This window comes from Nelumbo lutea, chromosome 1 (genome assembly GCF_056320005.1).
Source record: "Nelumbo lutea isolate HS-2025 chromosome 1, American lotus-T2T, whole genome shotgun sequence".
Lineage (NCBI taxonomy): Eukaryota > Viridiplantae > Streptophyta > Magnoliopsida > Proteales > Nelumbonaceae > Nelumbo > Nelumbo lutea.
Window position 1 is genome coordinate 84,307,755 of NC_142684.1, and position 14,812 is coordinate 84,322,566.

At 40.6% G+C, this 14,812-nt stretch overlaps 1 protein-coding gene across 1 annotated transcript; it reads left to right on the top strand.

Moving 5' to 3' along the window:
- Positions 1 to 8,356: 8,356 nt before the first annotated feature.
- Positions 8,357 to 10,718, top strand: LOC148875795 (NDR1/HIN1-like protein 6). Its single transcript, XM_088966949.1, has one exon. The coding sequence runs from the start codon at positions 9,569 to 9,571 to the stop codon at positions 10,298 to 10,300; it is 732 nt and encodes a 243-aa protein (XP_088823075.1). The 5' UTR covers positions 8,357 to 9,568; the 3' UTR covers positions 10,301 to 10,718.
- The last annotated feature ends 4,094 nt before the right edge of the window (positions 10,719 to 14,812 follow it).

The window sequence follows — 14,812 nt, forward strand, 5'->3', positions numbered from 1 at the left end:
AAAATTTTGGAAAATTTATTGTACTTGTGTAATTTTGAAAATTTATTTAAACTTTTAATAAATAATTTATTTTCTTTTTAAATGGTTTACTTACAGAGTTACACTAATTTATCTTATAATTTCTAATATAAACTAACCAATAATTTCCTTTTTCCAATACTATACTAATTTATCTTAATAATTTGTATAATTATTTGTTCAAATTATAGTTTTCCATTTCCCATAGTCATTTATCTTTAATAATGTTCAATAATTTGCAATGAAAATTACATAAGTTTTTAATGGTTTTCTAAAATCTATCAAATGTAGTAAATTTTCCTAAATTTTCCAAAATGTTCTAATAATTTTCAATAATTATTTAATGCATTTTAAATAAACTTTCAAATACTTTATATCTTTTAATTTCAAAAATGTTATTTTACAAAAAAATATAGTTTTATGAAAAATTTTGAAAAATTTATTACATTTGTGTAACTATGGGGATTTATTGAATTTTTTTTAAAATTGTTATTAAGTATATTTTTTTTATTTGGTAGTTTACTAACAAAATACATAATTTATTTTTTATTTTACAATATAAATTAATTAATAATTTCATTTTCTAACATTATAATATTTTGTTCCCCCATTTGTATTTGGTTATTATTAATAATAATAACAATAACTAAATTTTATACTTTTTGATAATTTTTAAATATAATTCTCAATTTTATAGAAATTATTTAAAGAGTTTTCAATTTCTATAAAAGTTGTTAATGAGTTAATTAATAACAATATTTATTAATTTTTGGTAATTTACTAACCGTACTAATAAGAATATTTAATTTTTGGTAGTCTACTAACTATATTTATTAACCTTTAGTAATAACACTATTTAATACTCATTAATATGGGTGGGATTAAATATTAATATGAATATTTTAAATGTGGGAGAGTGGATATAGATTGGGGGGATGCATTTTAGGAATTGATTAGGGAGTGGGGCAACATGATACTTTCCTATTGGTTTAAATGAGATACCTTATAAGAGAGATTATAGGAATATTTTTAGGTAGTTGGGTGACATGGCTTAATGGGAGTGGTGGGAAGGGGAAAGGAGAGAGTCAAAGAGAATGCAAGGTGGGGATAATGGAGCAAGGAGAGGCATGGTGATGGGGACTCAACCCGAGTTGCTCGATTTTCTAGTATTTCAGATCGATTTTGGTTTATTAAATATATATTAATATTTTATATTTTAAATTTAATTTTTTAATATGGGAAAGTAGGAAAGTTCCAATATTTGTTAGTCTAAAATATTTTATATCATATATTTAATTTTTGTAATTATTTTTAACAATATTATTGTAATTAATGAAATTTAAAGTTAATTTTTAAGTTTAAATATTTTCAACAAACAAACTAAACCAAAAATAGACCCAAATTGATATAACCCAAGTTGGTGGGTTTTCACTAATGGTCAATCGGTTTCGTGACAAATTGCGGACTTGAGCAGATCAATTTGGTTAGCGAACCAACCTGCAACTGAATTGAACCATTCATTGAACACTCTTAATTTCAATTAAATTTATAGTATAATCTCTAATAAATAAAAATAGTTTAATCTCCAATAATTATTGAAAATTTAAAACAAGCGTACACAATCATTGAAAATAAGTTTATAATGAAAATATAATAAATATCTAATAAGAATAAAATAATTACAAAAATATAATAAATGTTGAAAATATACTTGATGTTGCATGATCCGGGCACTCCTAGATGGCTGCTGACTGGCTCCTAGCTAGCAATAGACGGAATCTGAGAAGAAGACGGTGGAGAATTCCTGGGGGACTTGCCTGGTGGGAATACTCCAATGCTTAAGTTAGAATGCTGGAGAAAATAGTGAAGAGTGTAAAAAAGGCTAAGAGTGTAGGTCGCGCTAGATCACTAAGTTAGCTCGAGAGCAAGTAAGTTCAAGATAACATCTCAGATGTTCGAGAGAGCCCTTCCCTTTAACTAGGAGGCTCTTATATAGGCGTTCTTGTCAAATCGGGCATAATCGCCACTGTGTTACGGTTCAACACAGGCTTAGCCTTGCCTACGCTTGGCAGGCTTACGTTAGGGACATCACCGTCATTTTTGTCTACAAGATTTTTGGGAGAACTGATGTCATCTTCAAGCAGACCACCAAAAGCTTAACGTATTCTTTGAGGAGGGGTGGTCGACCTCCTTGGGTACCTAACCTTGGCACTCCTAGACCTTCAACCCCTTGCGGGGCGGCCCTGGTTAACGATTAGCATGGCTACCTGGGTTCCTCATGGACGCACACATGCTCATGGGGACAGTGTTGGGCCGGCACTGCACTGCCGACACTCAAGGGAGGCTTGGCATGAGAGCCTGGCTCAAGCATGACCCTTTACGTCACCAACCCCTTTCCCAAGCTGATTGAGCTATCTCGTTTCCCCTAGTGCACGGGTGTGTTCCGGCCCAAGCGGTTGCCTATCATCATGGCACACAAGTAACTGTCATCATCGGCATTCAGAAGACCCATCACATCGGTGCCAAGTCACCTCTTCGGTGCATAGTCGCCTTGCATTATGGTTGTCCTCCTTTAGCATGTAAGCGGCGCCTCCCATGGACTGGTCTGAGCCAGAAGAGTGCCCCGGCCATTGGACTTGAGGTCATGATCCAGTGCTACTGACTTTGTTGGAGCCATCCCATCGAGGAACTCCTAGCCTCTAAGCGTATCAAGGCTTGTCCTGGCCTACCTTGGCTTGGACGCCGCATGGGTTTCTTCCGCTATAGAATTACCCCCGTGACAGTTGGTATCAGAGCAAGCTAGCTAGTTGCAGCCACAGTTGGTTTTCAGCAAAATAGCCTAGAGCCAGTTGAAGCGATCATTTCGACAAGCAGCATTTGGTGGGGTGCGGTCCCTAGGCACTTCCACCCAGGATCGAGCAAAATTCATATCAGGCCTGGCAAGAGGCCATTCATTGTTCATGTCCCCATTCCATTGACATTAAAACAGCTTCCCTTGCGGGGGCAGACGCATTGGTTGTTGTCCTCATGCGGGGGCAGACGCGTGAGCCTTGATAGGAATGTGGGTACACTGTCTGAGCAGATTGTTTATCAGGCCTAGCAAGAGGCCATTCAATATTCGCGTTCCCATTCCAATGACCCTAAAACAGCTTCCCTTGTGGGTGCAGACGCATTGGTTGTTGTCCTCATGCGGGGGCAAACGCGTGGGCCTTGTTAGGAATGTGGTTATGCTAGCCGTTGGAGCATGGCGGTCCTACACCGGCAAAGTATCAGGTGGACGTGCTCAGTTTTCAGGTTGATCATTCGCAGCAGCAAAAGCTCATCATCAAGCGAGTGCATGTTCGGCAGCTCATGGGTAAAAGTTTCCACACTCGCATTTGAAGCGGTCAGGTCTCCTTGAGGCAGTAGTAGTGGGGCCCCCTCGGAGTGAAGATGTAGCCCGAGTTGGCAAGGCGAAGCGTAGTTTTGAGGACCAAGAGAGCATAAGCCATGGCTAGGTTTGAGTAACCCGAATCGATGAGGTGAAGTCTGCAGGCCAGCATGGTGAAAGGGTACCTAGGTCATCGCCAACATGAGGAGTGGACCTATCAGCGTGTTTGGTAGCATTATTGAAAAGCTACCAAGAAGATGGTTGAGCCTTGAGGTAAGATGAAACATGGGGCGGACCTCCGCAAAGCACCACACACATTTCTTCAAGGGCCCTTCTCTCATAGTTCAACGGCATAGCCATTGCACGGTTTGAATAAACTCAACACTAGGAGGTGAAGTCCAGGTAGGCCGGCATGGTGAAATGGTTCTGTCCCCATAAATGAACACCAACATAGGCAAGACCCGGGCTAGCCAGACGGGCCCTGGAACTGGCAGAAGAAGTGGATGGCGCGGGACACAGATGCTCATTCACGGAAGGAGTCATTGTTGAGGATGACAATGAATTGAGTGGGGGAGCTTGTTATAGTTCAACATAGGCTTAGCCTTGCCTATGCTTGGCAGGCTTACGTTAGGGACATCACCATCATTTTTGCCTATAAGATTTTTGGGGGAACTGATGTCATCTTCAGGAAGACCACCAAAAGTTTAACGTACTCTTTGAGGAGGGGTGGTCGACCTCCTTGGGTGCCTAACTTTGGCACTCCTAGACCTTCATCCCCTTGCGGAGCAGCCCTGGTTAATGGCTAGCATGGCTACCAGGGTTCCTCATGGGTGCACACATGCTCATGGGGACAATGTTGGACTGGCACTGTGCTGCTGACACTCAAGGGAGGCTTGGCATGCGGGCCTGGCTCAAGCATGACCCTTCACCTCGCCATCCCCTTTCCCAAGCTGATTGAACTATCCCGTTGCCCCTAGCGCACGGGTGTGTTCCGGCCCAAGCGGTTGCCTATCATCATGGCACACAGGTGCCTGTCATCATCGGCATTTAGGAGACCCATCACATCGGTGCCAAGTCACCTCTTCGGCGCATAGTCGCCTTACATTATGGTCATCCCCCTTTAGCACGTAAGTAGCGCCTCCCATGGACAGGTCTGAGCCAGAAGAGTGCCCCGGCCATTGGACTTGAGGTCGTGATCCAGTGCTACTGACTTTGGTGGAGCCATCCTATCGGGCAACTCCTAGCCTCTAAGTGCATCAAGGCTTGTCCTGGCCTACCTTGTCTCGGACGTCGCACGGGTTTCTTCCGCTGTAGAATTACCCCCGTGACAATTGAGCTTCTGTCATAACCATTATCTGCCAGGGCTGCGTAGGTAACCGTTGCAGGGTACTACCCAATCGAATGAGTGGCACGTCCCGGGAGGACAGGCACGCCACCATCTGTCGAGAGACGTGGATGTAGTCTAATGAATTGGTAGGGACTGCGCCGTCAGTCAGAAGACGTGGCGTAGTCTGACGGGTACGGTCTTGTCAGATAGAAACTTCCTGAAAGCATAACGTCGCTTAGCCGCAAGCTACCTTGTAGCGAGTTATTCCATCGCGTAGCAAGCTGTCTTGTCGCAAGCTACTTTGTAGCGAGCTATCCTGTCGCAAGCTACTTTGTAGCGAGCTATTCCATCCCGTAGCGAGCTATCCTATCGCGAGCTACTTTGTAGCGAGCTTCTTGGGGTACTTCGAGGTGACCCCTCTCAAGGTTGCCTTTGGGGCAGTTTTTCTGCCTAAGTGTTGGAGCGAGCTGGTTATCCTAGTTCGCGAGTTGGGATAGACTTGTCTCAGAGTATTCCCTTTCGGTAGCTCGGGGGACCTCGAGCTCGCGTTGTAGCGAGCTCCCCCTATAGCGAGCTATGGGGTAGCGAGCTACCCTGTGGGTTGGTCACTTAGTCGCGGTCAGGCTGTGGTGCTGAGTTGTTGCTCGTGCTGAGTCATGTCCACGTGTCGTCGTCTCAAGGGGTTAGGTCAAATCATCCTCCATCAATACTAAATTAGTCAATAAATAGTGTACTATTAAGTAATAGTTTAATCTCTAATAAGTATTAATCTATAAATTATAAAAAATATATAACTACTAAAAATAAATTTATAACAAAAATACAATAAATACGATAAATTAAATTCCAAAAGTTAAATAATAGTTGTTTAATCTCCAATAGTTATTGACAATTTTCTATTAAATAACAAGAATAAAGATACATTTATGAGTAATTATTGAAAGCATATTTATAAAAAAATAAATAATTACTGAAAATAAAATAAATGTTAAATATAGTATATATAAATATATAATGAATATACACTATTATTGTAAAATCATTACTAATAAATTTAATTTTGTTGATAGTTATTTTTACAATTATTAATTGATATAAGTGAAATTAGTTATTTACAATATTGTTTAGTTATTGAAATAATATTGTTATTTAAATTCTGAAAATATTAATTATTTATTGAATTAAATAATCCATAAAATTATAATTGTACTATTATTCCATAATTCGTTATTAAATTTGTAAAATATTAAATTATTATTAGTATGAATATTATGAATTCTATTATAATTATTTTTCTACATTTAATATTTTTTTAAAAATTTATTACATAATTTTGTTTTTTTAACTATTTAAAATTTTGTCATGTTAAGTATTTTGTTATTGAAATATTTAAATAATATGTAAAATGTTTAAAATTTTTCATTATTTTAATTTTATTTATTTTAATGTTATTACATAATATTAAATATTTTGTTATATTATTTTGATATTTTCTATTTTTTTATTTATGATTTTTAGTTATTAAAATATTTAAATAATGTTTTATTTTTTAATGTTAAATTTTTATTTTTGAATAACATTTAAATAGTATAATTCGTAGAATTATAATTTATATTGTCACTACAAAATTTCATGATGGATTTTGTAAAAAAAAATCATTATTGATTAATTTTTTCTGTTTTGAATAAATATTTCAAATTTAGTATACAATTTAGTTATAAAATTTAAATATTTCAGAATTTTTTTAGGGTTAATTACAAAGACCCCCCGTACTATGGGGTCTGTGACAAAGACCCCTCTGCACTTTATTTTGCGACAAAGGCCCCCCTGTACTATGACTATGAGACAAAGACCCCCTTCGGTTAGTTTTCCCTTAAAATCTACCATTACAATATTTTTTAATTCCCATACTACCCTTGTAACAATTAGGATAAAAACACTATCATCTTCCCTGACATCTACCTCAATTCCTTCTCATGGGTGGGAAAAGGATTCGACATGTGAAGGAATCAAGTAATCCTTTTCCTACCCAAGTGAAGGAATTGAGGTAGAAGTTAGGGAAGATGAATAGTGTTTTTCTCCCAATTGTTATAAGGGTAGTATGGGGATTAAAAAATATTGTAACGACAGATTTTAATGAAAATATAACAGAAGGGAGTTTTTGTCTCCTAGTCATAGTACAAGGGGTCTTTGTCGCAAAACAAAGTACATAGGGTCTTTGTCATAAACCCCATAGTATAGGAGGGGTCTTTGTAATTTACCATTTTTTTTAATTGAAACTTTCATTAGATAGATATAGATAAAAAAATGGGGGAGATGATAAATAGGAATTAGAGATAGTTTAGGAGAGAATGCCTTTACTAAATTAGAGATAATTTAAGAGATAAATAGGAGTTAGAGATAATTTAGAAGATAAATAAAAATTAGAGACAATTTAGAAGGAAGTGGGAGAAAGTGGTATCACTTGGTTAAACATTAAAAAACAAATATTATTAGAGATAGTTAAGCATATGCGATTTCTTTATTGATTTAATAAATAATTATATAAAATTATATAAAATTAAAAAATTAGAAAGAATGATTTGAAGCAAGGAGAGGGCGGTGGACCAATTTTAATATATATATATATATATATATATATATATATACTTGTCCGAGTTTTATTGTGGTGGTAAGGTTTTGATTTGACCATAGTGGCAATCCGTTTGGATAGGCTTTTGCTTTTTGAGTACTGAACTGTTGACCAAAGAGAGTTTAGAAAGTTTGGTAAGAGATGCTTAGCCGTAATCTAAAGCCAAAACACCTTTTAACCCGAAAGCGAGGCTAAATTTGGGTTTTGTGCTTTTAGACTTTAAAAACCCAGACCCTAAAGCTTATCCAAATACAACTTTAATTAACTTTATAATTTTCTGGAAAACCACTGATTCCATTCAGCAAAATTTAGGTTTAAATTGCCCCTGCGAATGTGTTATTTCTCATCCATCCAATTAGAGAGAAATCCAAGTCCACCAGGAGGTTATAAATTCTGATGAACATTCTGTCCTTTTGACAAGTAGAGCTCATTCAATTTTAGATAATAAATCAGGCAGATACAAGACAGACAGGTATTTATGGAGCAAATTAAAAGTAGGTTACAGAACTGTAGAAGCGAGCAAGAAAATTTTGTCGCACGTTTCTGTTTGGTCAAAGTCAAGAATGGATGCTTCAAAGTTCAAACAAATTTGTTTATTTGTTGTTTTCAGACGCCCATCTTCCTAGTCTGTCAATTTTCATGCAGAACAGGTTTCCCATTCCTTAACACCCACCCCCGCCCCCCATAAGCCTTCAGGTTTCAGTCATTTACTTCCACACTCAAATCGAAATTATTAAACCAAGCATCTTTCAACAGAATGGACTGGAATTTCTCTCACCGACTTGATAATTTAGTCTTTACACACATACACAGTGAAGAATAATGAATTGAATTGGTGATGACAAATGTGAACCACTGTCAAACTTGATTAACCCCAGATGACAGGATTCGTGAACCCGCCAAACCTTAAGTTCTTAATTTGTATCTGAACTGAACCCCCTGTACTGTACAATGATTTGAACCATTGTCCATTTTTTCTCTGAGGGTGCGCCCGCCAAAGAGAGAAGATGGTGTCTGTGGTCAAAATCTTGCGTCATGCTTGTTGGCCGGCATGCCAAAGTATTCGCTCTTGCGTGAATAATGATATAAAGCTAAAGGAATTGATCTTTCACCGGAAGCCTCCTCAGAGCGAACAGCAATGAACACTCTGGTCCGCAGCACCTCTTTGGCCCTTTGCCATGGAGCCGGCTACTATGAAGTATTGTCCCGAAGCGGTAAAACCTGGGGAGAAGACGGCCTTAGCCGGAGAGCAGGGTCCAAAAGAAAGAAGGATCAAGAGCATCTGACCATGTCTTTAAGCTATAGGAGGGACAGAGCTAAGAAACGGCAGATTTTTCTCCGGACCTACAGGCTATCATCCTTGGAGAAAGAGAAACCTCTGAGACCCACTTCTCGGAAGCTCAAGAAATTGATCGTGAAAGTGAAATCAGTCGTAAAATCGGTTTTCGCCTTTGCCCGAATCTGTTCGCTAAGATCTTGCAGCGGAGGACAGGCTTTCCGTGCTTCTTGTCCGACGCTGGACAGGAGGGTCCCTTGAGTCTTCAGTCTTACTCTTGTACTGTCTTCTTCCCCGCCAAACGGAGAAGTTGCAATCACAAAGAGCTGCGTGTTGCTAACAATTGCCATTAATATTATATATGTAAGATACTGATATGATATAATTCGCAATTGAACACTGGAGCCTCACTGTTCTGTTACCCTTTTGTTTCCCAATTGTTAACTTGTTAATGGATGCCAAGAGAGAGAGAGAGAGAGAGAGATGGCGTCCGGCTGTGTTTAATGTAGAAACTAGAAAGGAATAGTAGGATTGCCATGGCAGGTCCAACAAGTTCGGAACAGAAAAGTGCTGAAAATAGAGAAGACAGAAAGCGGATTGAAATTCATTTGACCCGGTTGGAAGTAAAATTAGATGCCTCAAACTTCATTTCTGTTGCACCACAAACATCCTTAACCATCGGGACTACATTCCACAACTTGCCATCCTTTCCACAGACAAACAAACACCTCCTATTCTCTCCGGCCGCCCACCTCCCCTCCGGTCACAGAGAGAGAGAGATTTTCCTAGGGGAGAAGAGGAGAGTCCTAGTTTCTTTTCTTTTCTTTTCTTTTCTTCTCCTCTTCTCTTTCGACTTCCTGACTTCCCTTTCTTTCCATAATCCATCTCTTCCTGGTTTCTCCGGCCAAAAACAAAACTCAATTTGTAACCACAACCAATCCAAAGATGAACAACAACACGGACACGAATTCCGGGCAACCTCAACGCCCATCAAAGTATGTAATGCTTTCGGAGAATGGAGGGGAAGCAACAGGCATTCGACCTCCTCCCTATCGTCGCAACATCCCACGCTACCACAAAAGCAGTCATAAGAGCGGTAAATGCTGCCTTAAATGTATATGCTGCTGCTATTGCTTCATCATCCTATTGATCTTAATGTTAGCAGGCTTCATCTTCTACCTCTACACATTCTTCCAACCCAAGATCCCTTCTTACAAGTTTGAGCGCATCGATGTGAACAACTTCGATATGCAGAAGGACTTCAGTCTGTATGCCGAGTTTGTGGTGACTGTGAAAGCTGAGAACCCAAACGATAAGATTGGCATCGTCTATGACAAGGACAGCATCGTACTCGTGGATTACGATGATTCAACGCTTTGTTCTGGAAAGCTTCCGGCTTTTCACCAAGGCTATAAGAATATAACCGTCCTGAATATTGTGCTCAAAGGGAAGAGCGAGTTTGGGTCGGGGCTTCAGGCAGCTCTCATGGATAACCGAAAAACGAATAGAATACCCTTATTCATCAGAGTAAAGGCGCCTGTGAACGTTGTGCTAGGGAATGTTCCATTGAGACAGTTCGATGTTTTTCTTAATTGTTCTATGGTTGTTGATAACTTGTCGCCCAATAAGACAGTTTCCATCTTATCAACGAAATACAATGTATCCGTCGCCCTCTGATCGATTTCCACTTGTTTGGTCTCTTTTTCTCTTTGATGATTATCTCTAGCTCGTACTTAGATGTCCACGATGAAGGTGGGAGAGGGGCAGAAGAAGAGAAGAGCATCCACAGTTACAAGTACAGCAGCCAGAAGTTTGAATTATTTGATACACACACAAACGAACGGCTAACATCCTCTTCAATTCAACACCCTTGTATTATTTACCAATTACCATCATCACCTCAAATGTCCATCTGGGATTAATTCTGTTTCAATTTTCAAACATGCAAATTAATGCATATAGGTGTAGTATGTGAGAGAGTTGTATAGGCTTCTTCTGATTTAACTTGGAATTTAGTAATGCATGTAAATTGTATTTTAAGCAAAATTTCCTTATGTGATTCTCCAACAAAAAGGAAAGATCAAGGATTAATTAATTTCCTTCTCTATATGGCATGGGCTGTAGAGATATCGAATTAACCATAGATTTATTCCCATTCAGAATTAGCCATCCACGTGTTGATTCAGTTATTGCAATCTTTCTTTTATTTTTTCTTTTTTTTTTTTTATGGAAAAACATCATATTTCATTCAACTATGAAACCACAAAGTAGTGGTAACACTACAAATCAAGAAAGTAGAGAAATCATTGTATGAAAATAGAGAAGTGGTAACAATACCAAGCAACAATACAAGTCTCTAGAAAGAACAAAAATATTCACAGTGGATAAAGGAGAAAATGAAGAAACTTCTGCAACAGTCAAAAGGTGAGGCAAAATCACCAACATAAGAGATAAATGAGTGCATCTCCAACTACCGAAAAAGAGGGATAAATACAGTAGCATTTTGTCATAACATTAACCATCTAGAACCATAACCATCGGAACTTTAACGAACTGGAACTAACTAAAACTTTAAAAGTCTAGAACCATAATTGCCAAAATTGTTATCGTCGAAACTAGAACCGTTGGAAGATTAACCATCCGAAAAAAGTAACCACCAGAACTATTATCACCGAAAGTAGAACCAACTGGAATTTTAATCACCTAGAACTGAGACTACCGGATTTGTTATCGTCAGAAGTGGAATCAACTGAAACTTTAATCACCCGAAACTAAAACTACCAGAACTATTGTTGCCAGAACTGGAACCAATTGGAACGTTAACCACCTAGAATTGTAATCATCGAATTTGTTATCATTAGAATTGGGTCCACCCAAAACTATAAGTGCCAGTGAAGGTTCCCCCTCATTGGTTGGGAAAGTGCATCTCAATGGTTGTTTCAAAAATGACATGGAATTAAAAAATAAAAAAAAAAGGAGATTAAACTACTATTATTGAAATTTTTAAATTTTGTTTATAGTACTTATTATATTTTTATTATAACTTATTGATTAATATTTATTAGAGATTAAACTATTGTTTGAGATTATACTATTTATTGATTAACTTAATATATTTTTAGTACTTATTGTATTTTTGAAATTATTGTATTTTTTTCATTATCAATATATGATGGAGGTAGATTTTTCCCGACCCCTTGGCTATGCGAAATGTGGAAGAAACCGGGTGTGACCTGGCAGGAATGCCAGCTCGACACAGTGACATAGCAACAACCATATTCCAAGAAGAGGCCCAAGCTTCCCGAGCTCCCCAAGAAGAGGCTCGAGCTTCCCAAAAGGAACCCACACTTCCCAAGAGGTGAGACCCGAGCTCTCCCTAAGAATCCCGAGGCTAACAAGGAAACCCGCGAGGGGCAAAGCCTGGACTAGCCCACCTTGGGTCAGTCCGGGCCACACCCCGGCACCTCGGGACAGTGGGCCATACTCATCTGAACTCAAGACTTCACACCATGCACCACTCCAGCACCTCGGCCCCAGGTCGTGCAACTGTAAAAACATGCCTGACAGGTCCGTACTTTGAAGCAGCACGTCTGACATGTCAGGAACTGACAGATGATAATCACACTGTAACGGCCACCTACTACCGCCATCTCAGTTGTTGCAGGGACGGCCCTGGCAGATAGGACAGTGGCAGTTAAGTCTGCCCCCCACAGAGGCAGTTACACCTGAACTGGCAGAAGCTTGGGAGTGAGTGCACTAGGTGGTTATAAAAGACCTTCTTCCCCCAAGAAAAGAGGTATGCGATATTTGTGCTTTCTGGTCTTAAAATCCCTTATTTTCCTTGCCTTCTCAAGAGTATTAACTTGAGCTTCGAAGTATTCCCCGTAAATCTCTTATTTCTTCCTTGTTTCAGGCATCTTCAGCTTCTTCAGAGGCAAGGTTACCGGCAGTTAAGACCGACAAGATCGTGCATCATCAATTGGCGCCGTCTGTGGGAACTCTTCGCTGTCATCAGAACTCCTCGCTGTTCCCATGCCCAAAGATTTCAAACTCCCCCCGCTAGACAAATATGATGGGTCCTTCGACCCTAGTGATCATGTTGATGCTTTCCAGTCCCAGATGCACCTGGCGAGGGCTAGCGAGTCCTGCATGTGTGTGGCCTTCACTACCACCTTCAGGGGAGTGGCTCGCACCAGGTATAGAAACCTGGCCCTCGAATCGATAAGGAGCTGGACCCAGTTTGTGCAAGTCTTCACTACGCACTTTGTCACCAGCAAGCGGTGCCCCCGAACTGAGGAGAGCCTCCTCGGGATAGTCCAGAAGAAAGGAGAGTTCATCTGGGGCTATATCAAGTGGTTCAACGATGCGTGCTTACAGATACCATGCCTAGACCCCGTAGTACAACTCTCGGCGGCCAAGAGGGGTGTGATGCACAAGGAATTCAAATGGCACATGGTGGTCAGCCAGCCCGCGACCATAGTTGAATTCCTTAAACTCGCTAATAGATTCATAAGAACGGAGGAGGAGATCAACCAAAGAACTGAGGGCGGGTTTGAAAAAAGGAAGAGGGAAGGCGAACCTCCCAACCAAGATGACAGGAGGAAGAAAGACTCAACTTTGGGGGTGAAGCCGAGCTAGCCGTTTCGAGCTCCCATGGCAGATCGGGCGGACTATATGCCCTTGAACGCGAATGGGCTGAGATCCTGATGACGATCAAGGATGCCCCGTACGTAAAGTGACCACCTCGTCTGAAAGGGAACCCGAATGAGAGGAATAAAAATTTGTACTACAGCTTTCATAGAGACCATGGTCATAGCACCGAACATTGTAAGAATCTCTATGACGAGATAGAGGAACTTATCCGTCGCGGGTACCTAAGAAATTTTGTACAGCATAATAATAATAATAATAATAATAATAATAATAATAATAATAATAAGGCAGGTCGGCAGGGGGAGCACAGCAGAGACACCCCCGGATCTAGCAACCAGCCATCAGAACAGTCATAGAAGCAGCCCCCAGAGGAAAGGCCAGTTCGGGGAACAATCCATGTGATCGTTGGAGGATCAATTGTAGTAGGATGCACCTCGGTAGCAGCTCGGGCATCAACCCATGAGGCCGCCAGAGAAGAACAAAATCCCCCAAAGCGGTCGAGGATGGAAGACCCCATATTCTTCACCGAGGATGATGCACACGGGGTTCACTACCCCCACGACGACGCACTTGTCATAAAGGTAAAGATTGATGACTTTGAAGTCCGATACGTACTCGTCGACTCCAACAGTTCGCTAGACGTCCTTTTCAAAGCGGCCTTCGATAAACTCCAGTTTCGAGAGAGTGACTTGAAGCCCACTAACACCCCCCGCTGGTCGGCTTCTGCAGAGAGGAGGTCAGACCCCTGGGAAAGGTCACAGTCCCTCTGGAAGTTGGCACGTGGCCTAGCACAGTAAGACTCAAGCACGACTTCTTGGTGGTTATGACCCCCTCCCCATACAATGCCATAGTAGGTCGGCCGATCACCCATGCTTTAAGGATTGTGGTGTCCACCTACTATTTAGCCATGAAGTTCCCCATGGACTTCGGCATTGGGGTAGTGTGGGGCAACCAGCTCAAGTCCCGCAAGTGCTATGTTGCCGCCCTCAAGGGAAAGGCCAAGGTGACCAACGACCTCGAGCTGGAGCGACCCATGGAATAGAACGAGGAGTGAGCTGCGCCCACGGAGGAGACTATTCCCATCCCTGTCTCAGCAAAGGACCTAGCCAGATCACTTCAGATCGGCGCATCCCTGGAGGAGCCCTTGCGATCCGAACTGGTATGCTTCTTATTGAATAACTTAGATGTTTTCGCTTGGTCCGCAACAGAAATGTCCGGCATAGACCCTAACCTTATAACTCACAAACTCAATACTGATCCTATAGTTAGGCCCATTAGATAGAAGAAACCTCATCGATGAGGAGGTCGAGAAGCTCCTCGCAGCAGACTTCATAAGGGAAGTTCATTACTCGAGTTGGGTAGCCAACCCTGTTCTGGTAAGAAAGGCAAACGGCAAGTGGCGCATGTGCGTCAACTACAACGACTTGAGCTGAACTTGCCCGAAAGATTGCTTCCCCCTCCCCAGGATCGACTGCCTAGTGGATGCGACCTCGGAGCACGAGTTGCTAAGCTTCCTAGATACATACTCAGAATACA

Coding starts and splice junctions, on each gene's coding strand:
- LOC148875795 (XM_088966949.1), top strand. CDS start 9,569: ATGAACAACAACACGGACACGAATTCCGGGCAACCTCAACGCCCATCA.